Source organism: Pholis gunnellus (genome assembly GCF_910591455.1).
Source record: "Pholis gunnellus genome assembly, chromosome: 20".
Taxonomy (NCBI): domain Eukaryota; kingdom Metazoa; phylum Chordata; class Actinopteri; order Perciformes; family Pholidae; genus Pholis; species Pholis gunnellus.
The window spans coordinates 12080929-12098233 of NC_136547.1; the positions used below are offsets into that span (position 1 = coordinate 12080929).

Sequence of the window (17305 nt, forward strand, 5' to 3'; positions counted from 1 at the left end):
AAATAATTTGTCTTGTTTCATCTATACAACTATCTTCATGGCTAAATAGTTGTCAATGAGAGAATATGTTTTTGTTTTTCCAATGTAGCTGAACTGACACTTTACGTAGCGTTATATTAACAATCTTTCACAAAATATCATATGATTTTAAAATATTTAAGCAACGCATTTTTTCTGTCGCCACAAATAAAAGCAGCAGAAGCCAAAATATTCGTATTATTATTAGTGCTGGGCAAGTTAACGTTAAGCGTTTCTTTTTATTTTGAAAGTCGTTGCTCACTGGCAGCGGTGGAGGAATGGAGATTACTGGACATCGCTGCGGTAAAGTCAGCAGACACTCAGATCTCCGTGGTCAACTCAGCAGACACTTACATGTTAGTGCACCTATATGCTGAAATTCATAGTAAACGCATTCAAACGGCACAGATCGGGAGCGAGCGAAGGACTTTGATGAAAGTTAGCGGAAAGATTAACGTGAGACAACATCCGGTTTCTTCAGACTAGATCTGGTTTTCAGAATAAGATGCCAACAAAGTATGAATTATATTCACATTAAGTATAAAACACGCTACCTGCATCTCGTGAGTTAAAGGGAAAATACACCTAAATTGTGCGTAACGTGTCTTTATTCTTTGATCGCTGGGTAACCATCATCACCTCGGAGTTACAGCATTATATTGATCAACAGTAGAGCTGCATTCACATGCTCTGACTGTCATGAAGACAGACATTTTTGCTGAAACATTTTTTTCCTGTTGCACAGCAGTGGAACACGTTTCACATACAGTCAGCACACTGAGCACAGATAGTGCAAGAAATATAACTGCTACTGTGTAAAGGGAATACTGCTGTTAAAAAGCACCTTATTTGTTTAAAGTGTGAAAACCAAATGTTATTGCACTTTTGTTCATATAGCAGTACTTTTAAAATTAAACTGCGCAATACACCACTTTTGAATTCATTATTGAACTTTGCCATAACAATGCGATTAATTGCAAAAAATCCTTGCGATTAATCGAGATTAAAAATGTTAATCGTTGCCCAGCACTACTAATAATTGCATAAAGGAGGAAAGCACTTTATTTATAGCCTATTAAGTGCTGCAGAATAGATTTTTTTGTTGTTGTCTTTTTTGGCTGCACAACTGGGAAACGTTTGTGACTGGCAGTGTCCCTACCAATGCTAAGACCAAACCTACGCCCTCGGGTTACAGACCGATTCCTTTATATTGCAAGCAAACCTGTGCAGTGACTGACTTGGCTTTTTCTGGTGTGGCTGCCCAGTGAATACAAGCCTGCGAGCGGTAGAAACCGTGCGATCTCTCCGTCACCATGCATCATTAGACTGCCTGTTGCACCTGTGCCCCATAAACAATTTACCTGCCACACTGAACCACACTGCCATCCGTCGTCAACTTGAGGTATAGGCTCACAATATAAACATATTGACGTAAATACACAGACATAACTAATGGCTCCTACACCGCTGAGATAGTGTAGTAAAAACTACAGTATTTACCTCTGAGATAGTGTAGTAAAAAGTGCATTATTTAGCTCTGAGGTGTAGTGGAGCTCAATGTACATTATTTACCTCGGGATTAATATCTGATCAATCCAACGACGAGGATTGTAACCAATTACATTTAATGATATGATGGTGACTTGGTCCCCCCACTTAGTGTCAAAAAGAAAAAGCAGCGTTGTGAGCAGAAGAGCAGTGATAGAAGTTGCGCTCCAGGAGACGCTCCTCTCTCCTCAAAGCATGGTTTTGTCCTCGCGGGTTTCAATAGTGCTGGTGCGAGCAGAGGTATTCTGTGCGGAGTGACGTGACTGTTTGAATTGCACGCGCAGGACCTCTACACGCGCCCGTGGATCTCATATGTGCTCGCGGATTTTGTCCTTCATAATTACTCTGTAAAATCAACAACCAATGAATCCAAGTTAATGTCCACTTTTAGCTGATGATCCTCCTGTTTTATTCTGAAAAACCTGACTGAAAATCACAGTGTGATATTAAATACCTTTACAACCTAAAGGTGACTTTAATGACACATTTAAGGCAAAACAACTTTGAACTTCGAAAGGTTAAAAAACAAATTCACCTGAAAGTCACCCAACCACAGTGTGATCTGATCTCTAATGCATTAAAGGCCTTGCTCAAGGGCCTCTCAGTGGTGGTAATGAGGGAGGGGCAGGGCATTCATCCTGCTGGTACCATGGATGCATAAAGAGAAGGCTGGTTCGCGTATTGAAGACAATCAAAGCCCACTTCTATACCTTTAGGTCACCACTGCTCAAAGGCAGGAATAGAAAGATATCTATTTTACTGTTACGTAAAAGAAAATACTCTCACCACTGTTCTTTTATTTTTGTTACTAAAATAAAAGTGCATAACAGCTTAAAAGACTGAGTTTAAATCTCAGAGGAGAGGAGGTTTCTGCTATAAGAAACTAAATTCAGGTATAAAAAGAGTCAAAATACAGTTTTTAACTGATGTTGTTCCCCACAGGCTCTATCTGGGGTGTGTTTTCCAAGCCTTGTGATTGTGTCGACTACTTCTAAAGAATTTCATCATAATTACTGAATGACGGTGATTTGGCATCAATCAGTTATTTGAGGCCAATCTCAAAGACAAGCCTGTGCCTGAAACCATCTTGTTGTGGTGTTGTGATCGTCTCTCAGTGAACTTTGAGGGACTTTCAGAGTAAATAATACAGATTGAACAATGTCTTTAAACTGCTGCTACTGCCCAAAGACGTTCCAATATATATATATATACACGTCAATATTACCAGTAGTAAGATGTATGATTGAGGTTCATTGGAGATATTGCTTCTCTCATTTCTGCATTTGAGATTCATACTCTTGGATTGAAACTCAACCTCTAAATTCCTACCAAAACAAGCACAAAAGCTTACTTCTCCCACGGCTCATGTGAGTTTTTTGTCTCTATTTACTCGTTTTCCAGCTCAATAAAATGTTGCAGCTGGACAATCTGGATGAATCTAAATATCTTCATATTTAAATCATGTCTTTTAGGTGAACCAGTCAAACCTTCCTTGTACAATGGGAGACATGGGTAATACATATGTTTTAAATAGACATCAAATGCCACACGAATGCTATAATCTAAGTTCCAACAAATGTTGGTTGTTGACTCACAGTAAATAATCAAAGTTAAGTTTCCATAGAGTCTGAATATAACAATGAAGTTGTCTTCATTGAAAAGCAGAAAAAGCGCAGAATAAAGTGACACAGAGCTTTAAAATGAAATCATTCATTAACAGTGTTGAAAACGGATCCTTCCTCTGGAATGACCTTCCTGCTCACATCAAACAGTTGAGGTCTTTGAATCCTGATTTAAAACTAATCTTTTGGTCCTAATCTTCAGTTATTTGCTGAATCTTTGATTACTTCAGGCCTCTTATTTGTTACCATTATGCTTCCAGCAGGTCAGTCATTGTGCAATCATTACCTGTAGAAGTCATATTTATTTTTCTAATGAATGTGTCAAAACACATAAATCACACCTTGATTCTCTTTAATTTCGTTCTCACACTCAAACTCTGAATTTGCGCCAAAACAAGACTTCAGGCTATCTTGGTCCAGGGCCAGTGACGTTTGGATCTCAGTCCTTGTGTTTGTTTCTTCCTCCTATCTGTGTGAATGGCTTGTTCTGTGTAAGTCACGAATGCTTTGAGAGAGTTAACAACTGTTTCCTTGTTGGGTCAGAATCAGCTTTATTCGTGTTTTTTGTATTCAGCTAACATTTTAATCATCATGGCTAGTGATAGTTTGTTTAAACATGAGGCTTCAAAAACCTCTTGAGTTCTCTTAAAAATTACTTCAGGCCTCGTACCTGTTGCTAGTAATGCAATCATTCCCTGTCTGGGAATTCCAAAGAATGTTTCTTTGTACATATGCCAGCACATAGTCAGACCCCAACATAGGTGAGCACATGGTGACGACAAGCCTTGTGGTCACCATGTGCTTTGAAGAAAGGAAAAGACCAGAGGCCTGCTTGTTCAGCAAAAAGCCTGATTTGAGTTCAAGATAACACCGTGCTCCAGGAGAAGCTAAGTCGCAACTCAGTGTGACTTGTCATCACTGGGGTCTCATTGGCCGAGTCCGACAATGGATGCCACTGAGGAAATTCAGAAGATTTGTGTTCAGGTGAGATTCAATCTACCTTCATTCTTCACCAACCACACTCAACTCAGTGTCTCTAAACTCTGGTTTATATTTCACTCTGGATTTACATCACATTTTAATTCATTCATACACAGATGAAACCTGATGTGGATAAAATGACAGGAGTGAACTATGGGGAGTTCACAGCAGTTAAATACAGGAATCAGATTGTGACAGGAAGACAAAACTACATCATCAAGGTAAATAATATTGTGATATTTAAAAAACTAAAAATGAAAGCCTCAGAAGTGTCTTTGTATGATATACAGGTTGATTTAACATTATTTGTGACATCCAATGTAATCTGATATGTCAAATTAATGGCAGGACAGTAAAGAGTTAAACTATAAACACACCTCTGATGGTAGAAGGTCCTCAGGGTTCAGCAACACAAGATCAAATATATTCTTTCAGATGTCCAATGTTCCTCTCTTTTTTCCTGCAGGTTTATGTTGGAGGAGAGGACTACATTCATCTGAGTCTCTACCGAAAACTTGATGGAGTGGTTACGCTTTGTGATGTGCAGCACAAAACCAAAGACGACCACCTTTTCCCTGATCAAACAACCTGTTTCAACAGTTAAAATTGGCTGCATTCTCATATTGAAGTGCTCTGCTTCTTTATCCTGAAATGATTTGACATTGATTTTGAATTTATTAACACAATTCAAATATTTGGTGTTGGGAAGCAGCAAGTTGAATGAACAACCTTCAATTGAAATAATAAAGAAAGCCTTTAAAAAAAATCTTCATATATGTCTTGTGGTTCTTATATGCAGCATTTGTCTGATATCTAAAATATATGTTTTATTGGCTGGAAGAAACGGTGACAATTAGATTAAAAAAGGTAAATAAATCCCCTCCCAGACTTTAACACAGAAAAAGATCTTTAATCTTCTCATGTGAGTTCTGATTACACAAACCTGGAAAAACCTTCGTCAGTTACTTGACAGGTGTCCTGGAGGACAAAAATACTTCATACATTCTTCTGAAATTATAAAAGGGAGCTTACATAAACTAACCCAACTTTGAATGTATGAACACAAAGATATGTGGTTTTGGGAAGCAGCAAGTTGAATACACTTCCTTCAAGAGAAAACATTAAAGAAATCTCCATTTTTTGTGATTCTTATATGAAGTCATTTGTCTGATTTCCAAAGTAGAAATCATCTTGGCTGGAAGAAATGGTTATAAAAAAATGTCAAAAGTTGAATAAATCTCTTTAGTTTACATAAACTTTAGCAGTGAGATAGATTTTGATCTTTCTCATATTGTGTGTTCTGATCACACAAACCAGAAAACACTGTCCCACCGTGTTAGATGACAGGTGTCCTGGTGAACATTCTTGAGATTAAATAAAAGGAGTAGGGAGCGTCAAGAATCTAACCAAACAAGAAAATACACTGACACTAATGACCAACTTTCCTGAATCAAACAATGAAGAATAACAACATTACACATCTACAGCCTGCAAGCAGCTCTGTGAGGCTTTACTGAGGCACAGTGGTGCTTTGAGCTCAATGCTAACAAGCTCACATTGTTAAGATTCATTATCTGGGAACCATGAAAGTCTGAACACAATTAACTGCCAATTCAGCTGACAGTTTAGACATTTAAAATATTTCAAGAACTTAAGACGGAGTGGATTAAACTGTACCACTTCATTGCAGGTAGAAAAGTTCCTCAAAATACTCACGAATTATTTAAATCACAGACAACACATCGTTTTAAAACATTTTATTGTTATTTAAAAAAAAAAAAAAACCAAACACTCTTTTTGTACAATGTCTCTCATAAAAGAAGCACACTAATGACTGCTGCACAGCTGTGGTAATGCAAAGCAACAGACACAATGGAATACAAGTGTGTTGGAGAAGAGGTCAGCGCGGTCTGGATGGTCTGCAGCCTGCAGTCAGGACTCAGCAGCAGGTCGTAGTTTCAGCTCCAGTCTGGATTCAAACCTCGAGTGAAGCAGCTCCTCTCATCAGACGGAGCTTCACTTCACCTTCGGAGGCGTGTAGTGGATTCTGCACCTTTCACTGAAAACCTAAACACGGCAAATCAGGGATAAGTAACTTATGAAATAGTGACAGAGCATTTAGGTGTGATTATAGGACATTACTATTAATAGTCAGCCTACCTTCTGACTTCTATCATTGACAACTTCTTCAACATTCAGCTCTGAATGCATAAGCTTGAACTGGAAACATGGCAGGAAAAATGCGTTGCTTAAAATTTTTTAAATCATATGATATTTTGTGAAAGATTGTTAATATAACGCTATGTAAAGTGTCAGTTCAGCTACATTGGAAAAACAAAAACATATTCTCTCATTGACAACTATTTAGCCATGAAGATAGTTGTATAGATGAAACAAGACAGATTATTTGTCATAGTTTTGAGAAACATGTCAGATTTCTGTCGCCACAAATAAAAGTAGCAGAAGCCAAAATATTCAACCTTTAGTCATATACCCATATAGAAATTTGATAGCATATTTCATTAGATCCCCTGCCCTCTAAATGCCCACTTCTTTTAAAACACACCATAGATATGCCTTTTATAAACATGTGTTATTCTCTATAGAGTGGTGCAGGAATGAGTCCTAAAACCTAGAAATGTGTTCGCATTTTTGGACTTCCCTCTTCTCAACGTGGCTTTTTAGTTAGACGTCTGAAATAAGGTATATGGTTGACACAAGCTTAAGAGATTTTAACTGTTATTCTAAGATATAAAATATATAAATACTCCTATCGTGACTTTTGAAGCTTTCAAATGTTATAAAAAAAGTCTGTTGCTAACAAGTGGCAAACTACAAAACACCACACCGACTAGTCCGCCTCCACAGCCTTACAGTGTATATTCACCATGATGTAGTTCGTTTATAGCCTAAAGATAGATTTTTACTTCTGCCAAATGCATTCACGCTTCAAAAAGTATGAAAGTGGTGATCATTTGTGAAGATTATCTTACTGAACAAAACCTAAAAGTAAACTTGTGTCATGGGAGTGCAAGAACTAGGACTCAATCGCAAGACCACAGGAGGCAGAGTCTGGTATAACAGATTTTATTTTGTCAGGATAAAAAAAAGAAGCAGAGCACTTCAATATGAGAATGCAGCCAATTTTAACTGTTGAAACAGGTTGTTTGATCAGTTGGGAAAAGGTTCGAGGAGGTCATCTTTGGTTTTGTGCTGCTGCACACCACGAAGCGTAACCACTCCATCAGGTTTTCGGTAGAGACTCAGATGAATGTATTCCTCTCCTCCAACATAAACCTGCAGGAAAAAAGAGAGGAACATTGGACATCTGAAAGAATATATTTGATCTTGTGTTGCTGAACCCTGAGGACCTTCTACCATCAGAGGTGTGTTTATAGTTTAACTGTTTACTGTCCTGCCATTAATTTGACATATCAGATTACATTGGATGTCACAAATAATATTAATTCAACCTGTATATCATACAAAGACACTTCTGAGGCTTTCATTTTTAGTTTTTTAAATATCACAATATTATTTACCTTGATGATGTAGTATTGTCCTCCTGTCACAATCTGATTCTTGTATTTATCTGCTTTGTAGTCCCTATAGGTCGTCCCTATCATTTTATCCACATCAGGTTTCACCTGTGTATGAATGAATTAAAATGTGATGTAAATCCAGACTGAAATACAAACCAGGGTTTAGAGACACTCAGATAGTTGAGTGTGGTTTGTGGTGAAGAATGAAGGTAGATTGAATCTCACCTGATCACAAATCTTCTGAATGTCCTCAGTGTCATCCATTGTCGGACTCCATTCTCCAGATCCAGCCATTGTCACAAGGTCCGTTGAAGTTAACAGAGAAGTCAACTGTCTGCTTTTACGTGTCTCGTGTGTTCATGTTCAGCTGGTTATCAGATGTATTTATACTGTGTAACCTCCCTGGATACAGACTGGAAGGTGGCTCTGATGAAGTTCTGGGTGGAGCTACAGTGAAGATGTAACCTCACATGACTGTGATGAAGAAACACAGTGTATTGCTTGAGCCATTTAAATAAGTATACTACATGTAGATTTGTTTAGGTAAAAATATCACCTTAAAAAATGTGACAAAGAATCTTCAGCAGTCATAGAGCAATTGACTTAATTCCTGTTCACATGCAGTCAGAATAGCCTCTTTATTGTGTAATAATTCTGAGATGAAGGAGCATAGTATTCATATGAGACTGCAGATATATAACTAATAGAACCTATTATGTCAAATATGGAAACATGTCTGTTAGAGCCAAATAAGGTGCTGTAGATACAGCTGTGTTTCTCTTTGTGTGCATTGGGTGGCGCTGTAGGCTAATGTCCTGGGCTCAGGTATATAGGTCCTGAAATCACAGTCAGGTGTTTGACCCCGGAAAGGCAAAGAGTTTTCACCGCTTTACGGTAACAGTGGGTACTTCTCAAGTCTCTTATCCCAAGGGTACATGCTAAGTCTCTTAATTGCATCCCCGTTTCCCTCACTTGGCTCCTTTTTTTGCGTCTTAGTCCCTCCCACCAGGGATGCATGGAGAGACGCAAGGAAACCATGCGAGGAGAGAGGAAACGAGGAAATATATTTTAATTGACATGAGACGTCCTTTCCTCAGTTGCGTTCTGATGACAGAGGATCAGCTGATCACAGCTGGATCAGCTGTCAGTCGGCTTTAACAGCTGGAGACTTTTGAGAAGTTTGTGTCTATTCACATGATCACTGTACTTAATAATAGTAAACTAATAATACTCATAACTAATAAAGACACACAGTTATGTAGAGGTGTTGTCTCTCTGTAGTCTGTTAACAAACTGTTCTGTTTATAAGCGTATAGGATCGATTTCTACCGTCGTAATGCGATCGTCTTATTTATGACTTATTTGCGTCTGTAAGTTTTGAAATTGTGACTGTGACGTCATTATTAAATAACCCAGAATATGTTTATTGTTTCTCTTGAATTATATAACTCATCAAACACTCAGGAATGATCAGCCTCGCGTGACTGAATGAAATGATAATAAATGATGTAAAACGTGTTTAGTCTCTCCAGCTCTCTCTCACTTTAATTGTTTCCATAATAAAAGTTATTGAGGGAAATATCAGATCATGAAAACACAAATCTTTCTAATAAATGAAGAAAGTTGTTTGTGGTCCTTTAGTTGTTCAGTCTACAATGAACATATAAACCAGACGGTGAATCAGAAAACTAATCAAATATAAAGATTTCTTTCAAAATGTAAACAGTGAAGACGGATCACAGATTAAACTCAAGCTTTATATTTGATTAATTTTCTGATCTGGTTTAAATAGATGTTCATTGTTTCCCTCAATAACTTATTATGGCTACAATTAAAGTCAGAGAGAGCTGAGAGACGAGACACCTTTTTCATAATTGATCATAATTTCATTCAGTCATGTGAGGCTGATCATTCCTGAGTGTCAGGTTTGATGAGGTATATACATTTAAGAGAAACCATAATCATATTCTGGGTTATTTAATTATGACGTCACACTCACAATTTCAAAACGTACAGACGCAAATAATTCATAAAAAGACAAACACATTCTCTCGGTAGAAATCGAACCTACACTTATAAACGGGACACAGAACAAAAAGTGTGGTAAAGAGGTAACAGGCTACAGAGAGAAACACATCTACAGTGATGATTACTGTCTTTATTAGTTATTAATATTACTATTATTAACTACAGTGATCATGTGAACAGACACAAACTTCTTAAGAGTCTCTCCAGCTGTTAAAGCCGACTGACCGCTGATCCTCTGTCATCAGAAACAGACGTTGCTTCACGTGACGCAACTGAGGAAAGGACGTCTCATGTCTCTTAACATATTTCCTCGTTTCCTCTCTCCTCGCATGGTTTCCTCCATGCATCCCTGGTGGGAGGGACTAAGACGCAAGGAAAGGACGCAAGTGAGGGAAACGGGGATGCAATTAAGAGACTTGAGAAGTACCCCGGTCACTCCAGAGGGAACGACCCCTACGGTTCAAGGCTTCTTTAACAATGACTTCAGTCAGTGTATTTCCTCATTTGGTTAGATTTTAAACGCTCACTATTACTTTTTTGTTCTCACAAGAATGTCTTAAATATTAGTTTTGTCCTCCAGAACACCTGTCAAGTGACTAAGAAAGTGTTTCCTGGTCTGTGTAATCAGAACTCACAACATGAGCAAGTTTCTATTATTATTTGATCAGAGTGAAGTTAAAAATCTAAGTCAGTGTTGAGGTTTGTGTAAGCTAAAGAGATCTATTTACCTTTTTAAATTCATTTGTTAAAAGTTCTTCAAGATGACATCTATTTTTTAAATGAGACTGAATAAATGAAAAGAAAATGTTGCAAATAAGAGCCAATAAGTATATAGATTTATATATAGAAGGTTGTGCATTCAACTTGCTGCTTCCCAACACCAAATACCTTTATTTCTATATGTTAATACATTCAAAATCATGTCAAATCCTTCCAGGATGAAGAAGCAGAGCGTTGTAATATGAGATCGCTTCCTGTAAGTATTTATCTTTTTAAAAGGGTTGTTTGATCATTTTGATCAGTCAAAGGTAAGAGAGAGAACTCACAACATGAGAAGGTTAATAATCTTTTTCCATGTTAAGGTCTGGGTGGGGATTTATTTACCTTTTTTAATCTATTCGTCACCATTTCTTCCACCAAGAAAATATATATTTTAGATATCAGACAAATGCTGCATAAAGAACCACAACACATATAGAGATTTTCATTTACTGATTTCTTTATTATTTCAATAGAAGGTTGTGCATTCTACTTGCTGCTTCACAACACCAAATATTTTCATTGTGTTAATAAATTCATAATCAATGTCAAATCATTTCAGGATAAAGAAGCAGAGCACTTTGACATGAGAATGCAGCCAATTTTAGGGAAAAGGTATGAGGGGGTCATCTTTGGTTTTGTTCAGCTCCACAGTCCACGAACCACAATCTTTCCTTCATTACATTGAAATGGTTGGAAGAGACTCAGATGAATGTAGTCCTCTCCAACATGAACCTGCAGGAAAAAAGAGAGGAACTTTGGACATCTGAAAGAATATATTTGATCTTGTGTTGCTGAACCCTGAGGACCTTCTACCATCAGAGGTGTGTTAATGGTTTAACTGGTGTTTACTGTCCTGCCATGAATTTGACATATCAGATTCAACTGGATGTCACAAATAATGTTAAATCAACCTCTATATCATACAAAGACACACATCTGAGGCTTTTATTTTTCAAACATCACAATATTATTTACCTTGATGAGGTAGTTTTTTCCTTCCACCAACTGATCCCTGTATTCAACTGCTTTGAATTCCCGATAGTTCGCCACTGTCTTTTTCTCCACTTGGCCCTTCATCTGCGTATGAATGAATTGAAATGTGATGTAAATCCAGACTGAAATATAAACCAGGGTTTAGAAACACTCAGAGAGTTGAGTGTGGTTTGTGGTGAAGAATGAAGGTAGATTGAATCTTACCTGATCACAAATCTTCTGAATGTCCTTAGTGGCAGGCATTGTCTTACTCCATCCTCCAGGTAATTGATCCATTGTCAGAAGGTCCGTTGAAGTTGACAGAGAAGTCAACTGTCTGCTTTTACGTGTCTCGTGTGTTCATGTTCAGCTGGTTATCAGATGTATTTATACTGTGTAACCACCCTGGATACAGACTGGAAGGTGGCTCTGATGAAGTTCTGGGTGGAGCTACAGTGAAGCTGTAACCTCACATGACTGTGATGAAGAAACACAGTGTATTGCTTGAGCCATTTAAAAAAGTATACGACATGTAGATATATTGAGGTAAAAATATCACATTAAAAAATGTAACAATGAATCTTGAGCAATCATAGAGTACTAATAATTCTGAGATGAAGGAGCAGAGTATTCATATGAGACTCCAGATATTCTACTAACAGAACCTTCTATATATCGAGATATATAGAAGGTTGTGCATTCAACTTGCTGCTTCCCAACACCAAATACCTTTATTTCTATATGTTAATACATTCAAAATCATGTCAAATCCTTTCAGGATGAAGAAGCAGAGCGTTGTAATATGAGATCGCTTCCTTTAAGTATTTCACTGTTGAAAAAGGTTGTTTGATCACTTTGATCAGTCAATGGAAAAGAGAGAACTCACAACATGAGAAGGTTATTACATTCAACTGGATGTCAGAAAAAATATTCATTCAACCTGTATATCATACACACATCTGAGGCTTTACATTTTTTGTTTTCAAATATCACAATATTTGTTGCTTTGATGAGGAAGTTTTCTTCCTCCACAACCTGACTTCTGTAATTCCTGATAGTTCTTGTCTGTCTTTTCCTCCTTTTGATGCTTCACCTGCGTCTGAATGAATTAAACGTGATGTAAATCCAGACTGAAATGCAGACCAGAGGGTTGAGTGTGAGGAATGAAGGTATATTGACGCTTACCTGATCACAAATGGTCTGAGTTTCCACAGTGGCATCTTTTGTCTCAGTGAATCAAGGTTTTCCATTAATTAAACACTTTGAATTTAAATAAATGTACTACTTGTAGATTTGTTAAAGTAGAAACTAAAGGTAAAACTAATATGTTGGGAAAATGTGACAAAGAATCTGCTCTGACCATGAAGTATTTGTCATTTATTTCCTGTTCACATTCAATAAAAACAAGGCGACAATAAAATAAATGTTGGTACAAAAGGACAACTGATGATTTGAGTCGGTTTGTTTAATGGTTTTAATAGTCAACAGCTGCAATATTTGAAAGTTTTTGACTTGCAGGAATTTATTTGTGACATTGAAAGTTTTCTTAAGTTGGTCCCATATTGTAGAAAGTGAGATTTCCATTTTTTCATTATAAAGCAGGTCTAGGTGCTAAATTGATACCTTGAAAGTATGAAAAAACTCAACCATTGACAAATTCACACAGCCTGATTCAGAAACTGGGCCTTTAAAAGAGCCGTCAGGAGCGCCAGAGATACTCTATTACAAAGACGAAGCATTTCTAGTTCAGTGTGGCTGTAAAGTCACACAAGTCACACTGAGGTGCGACTTAGCTTCTCCTGGAGCACGGTGTTATCTTGAACTCAAATCAGGCTTTTTGCTGAACAAGCAGGCCCCAGGTCTTTTCCTTTCTTCAAAGCACAGTTGCTAACTTTCTCAAAGCAGGTGTGACTGCACAGAACAAGCCATTCACACAGATAGGAAGAAGCAAACAAACACAAGGACTGAGAGCCAAACGTCACTGGCCCTGGACCAAGATAGCCTGAAGTCTTGTTGTGGCACAAATTCAGAGTGTGAGAACGAAATGAAAGGGAACCAAGGTGTGTTTTATGTGTTTTGACACAGTAAGTAGAAAAAGAAATATGACTTCTACAGGTAATGATTGCACAACGACTGACCTGCTGGAAGCATAATGTTAACAAATAAGAGGCCTGAAGTAATCAAAGATTCAGCAAATAACTGAAGATTAGGACCAAAAGATTAGTTTTAAATCAGGATTTAAAGGCCTCAACTGTTTGATGTGAGCAGGAAGGTCATTCCAGAGGAAGGATCCGTTTTCAACACTGTTAATGAATGATTTCATTTTAAAGCTCTGTGTCACTTTATTCTGCTTTTCAATGAAGACAACTTTGCATGTGAAGAGTGTTTGCTTCAGACTCTATAGAAACTTAACTTTGAGTGTTTAGTGTGAGTCAATAACCAACAACATTTGTTGGAACTTAGATTATCGCATTCGTGTGGCATTTGACGTCTATTTAAAACATATGTATTACCCATGTCTCCCATTGTACAAGGAAGGTTTGACTGGTTCACCTAAAAGACATGATTTAAATATGAAAATATTTAGATTCATCCAGATTGTCCAGCTGCAACATTTTATTGAGCTGGAAAACGAGTAAATAGAGACAAAAAACACACATGAGCCGTGGGAGAAGGAAGCTTTTGTGCTTGTTTTGGCAGGAATTTAGAGGTTGAGTTTCAATCCAAGAGTATGAATCTCAAATGCAGAAATGAGAGAAGCAATATCTCCAATGAACCTCAATCATACATCTTAATACTGGTAATATTGACGTGTATATATATATATATATATATATTGGAACGTCTTTGGGCAGTAGCAGCAGTTTAAAGACATTGTTCAATCTGTATTATTTACTCTGAAAGTCCCTCAAAGTTCACTGAGAGACTCTCACAACACCACAACAAGATGGTTTCAGGCACAGGCTTGTCTTTGAGATTGGCCTCAAATAACTGATCGATGCCAAATCACCGTCATTCAGCAATTATGATGAAATTCTTTAGAAGTAGTCGACACAATCACAAGGCTTAGAAAACACACCACAGATAGACCCTGTGGAACAACATCAGTTAAAAACTGTATTTTGACTCTTTTTTTCTACCTGAATTTAGTTTCTTATAGCAGAAACTTCCTCTCCTCTGAGATTTAAACTCAGTCTTTTAAGCTGTTATTCACTTTTCATGACAAAATAATAATTATAATAATAATAACAAAAATAAAAAAACAGTGGATGAGAGTATTTTCTTTTACGTAACAGTAAAATAGATATCTTTCTATTCCTGCCTTTGAGCAGTGGTGACCTAAAGGTATAGAAGTGGGCTTTTATTGTCTTCAATACCCGAACCAGCCTTCTCTTTATGCATCTGGTACCAGCAGGATGAATGCCCTGCCCCTCCCTCATTACCACCACTGAGAGGCCCTTGAGCATTTCAAAAATCAGACAAAATCTTGAAGAAATGGTAACAAATGAATTAAAAAAAGGTAAATAAATCTCTTTAGTTTACACAAACCTTAACACAGACTTATATTTTCATCCCTAGATACTCGATTGTCTCAGTTTATCGCAACATGAATGGATCTAATAAATGTTACGTTTTTGAAGTTCATGCAAATCCTACATGACTGAATCACGTTCACATTGGAAACATGAATGCATTTCGTTCGAAATACATGTTTCACTATAGTAAATGTAACAGCCAGCCAATATCCTTTTTTTGAGTGTATAAACGAACTACATCATGGCCACATGAGCATGAATATACACTGTAAGGCTGTGGAGGCGACTACTCGTGTGATGTTTTGTAGTTCCATATAGCAACTTGTTGGCAAGATACTTTTTTTTATAACATTTGAAAGCTTGAACATGAGTATTTATATATTCTATATCTAAAAAAAGTTCAAATCTCTTAAGCTTGTGTCAACCATATACCTTATTTCAGACATAAAGTCCAACAAATGTCTGGGTTTTAGGACTCATTCCTGCACCACTCTATAGAGAATAAACCATGTTTATTAGAAGGCATATCTCTGGTGTGTTTTAAAAGAAGTGGGCATTTAGGAGGCAGAGGGGGATCTAATGAAATATGCTATCAAATTTCTATATGGGAAATATTTGACCCATAGTAGACTAAAAGTTGAATATTTTGGCTTCTGCTGCTTTTATTTGTGGGGACAGAAATCTCAGACGTGTATCTCAAAACTGTGACAAATAATCTGTCCTGCTGTCTCATCTATACAACTATCTTCATGGCTAAATAGTTGTCAATGAGAGAATGTTTTTGTTTTTCCAATTTAGCTCAACTGACCCTTTTTAAGCGTTATATTAACAATCTTTCACAAAATATGTTTGAAAATATATATTAAGTAACGCACTTTAAGTTTGCAGTTACATTTTATGCATTCAGAGCTGAATGTTGAAGACGTTGTCAATGATAGAAGTCTGAAGGTAGGCTCACTATTAACAGTAATGTCCTATAATCACACCTAAATGCTCCGTCACTATTTCTATTTCTACTATTTGAGTTACTTATCCCTGATTTGCCGTGTTTAGGTTTTCAGTGAAAGGTGCAGAATCCACTACACGCCTCTGAAGGTGAAGTGAAGCTCCGTCTGATGAGAGGAGCTGCTTCACTCGAGGTTTGAATCCAGACTGGAGCTGAAACTACGACCTGCTGCTGAGTCCTGACTGCAGGCTGCAGACCATCCAGACCTCTTCTCCAACACACTTGTATTCCATTGTGTCTGTTGCTTTGCATTACCACAGCTGTGCAGCAGTCATTTGTGTGTTCTTTAATGAGAAACATTGTACAAAAAGAGTGTGTTTTTTAATTTTTCTTTTTAAAGACAATGAAATGTTTTAAAGCAATGTTTTGTCTGTGATTTAAATCATTTGTGAGTCTTTTGCGAAATTGTCTACCTGCAATGAAGTGGTACAATTTAATCCACTCCGTCTTAAATTCTTGAAATATTTTAAATGTCTAAACTGTCAGCTGAATTGGCAGTTAATTGTGTACAGACTTTCATGGTTCCCAGATAATGAATCTTAACAATGTGAGCTTGTTAGCATTGAGCTCAAAGCACCACTGTGCCTCAGTAAAGCCTCACAGAGCTGCTGGCAGTCTGTAGACGCGTAACGTTGTTATTCTTTATTGTTTGATTCAGGAAAGTTGGTCATTAGTTTCAGTGTATTTTCTTGTTTGGTTAGATTCTTGACACTCACTACTCTTTTCATTTAATCTCAGAAGAATGATCATCAGGACACCTGTCATCTAACACACGGTGGGACAGTGTTTCCTGGTTTGTGTGATCAGAACACACAATATGAGAAAGATCAAAATCTATGTCTCTGTTAAAGTTTGTGTAAACTAATGAGATTTATTCACCTTTTCAAATGTTTTTATAACCATTTCTTCCAGCCAAGATGATTTCTACTTTGGAAATCTGACAAATACTTCATATAAGAATCAAAAAATAGAGATTTTTTTAATGCTTTCTTTTTATTTCTGTCTCGTGTGTTCATGTTCAGCTGGTTATCAGATGTATTTATACTGTGTAACCACCCTGGACATAGACTGGAAGGTGGCTCTGAGTTCTGGGAGTGAAGCTGTAACCTCACATGACTGTGATGAAGAAACCCAATGTATTGCTTGAGCCATTTTAATAAAAATACTACATGTAGATTTTTTTAGGTAAGAATATCACCTTAATTAAAAAATCACCATCAGTGACTTAATAGAAATTAGATGAACATCTTTGATATTATTACTTTAAGTATACAGTAAACGATGTACTAG

General features: G+C 37.1%; 2 protein-coding genes across 2 annotated transcripts; both read right to left on the reverse strand.

The window, feature by feature from the left end:
• Nucleotides 1-7240: 7240 nt before the first annotated feature.
• LOC306712112 (cystatin-B-like) lies at nt 7241-8065 on the reverse strand. The gene is made up of 3 exons (XM_079181220.1): nt 7937-8065; nt 7712-7816; nt 7241-7466 (listed from the first exon to the last, which is right to left on the reverse strand). The coding sequence occupies exons 1-3, from the start codon at nt 8003-8005 to the stop codon at nt 7341-7343; spliced, it is 300 nt and encodes a 99-aa protein (XP_079037346.1). The 5' UTR covers nt 8006-8065; the 3' UTR covers nt 7241-7340.
• A 3040-nt stretch (nt 8066-11105) lies between these two features.
• On the reverse strand, nt 11106-11815 carry LOC306712253 (cystatin-A1-like). The gene is made up of 3 exons (XM_079181440.1): nt 11699-11815; nt 11477-11578; nt 11106-11233 (listed from the first exon to the last, which is right to left on the reverse strand). The coding sequence occupies exons 1-3, from the start codon at nt 11768-11770 to the stop codon at nt 11141-11143; spliced, it is 267 nt and encodes an 88-aa protein (XP_079037566.1). The 5' UTR covers nt 11771-11815; the 3' UTR covers nt 11106-11140.
• Nucleotides 11816-17305: the final 5490 nt, after the last annotated feature.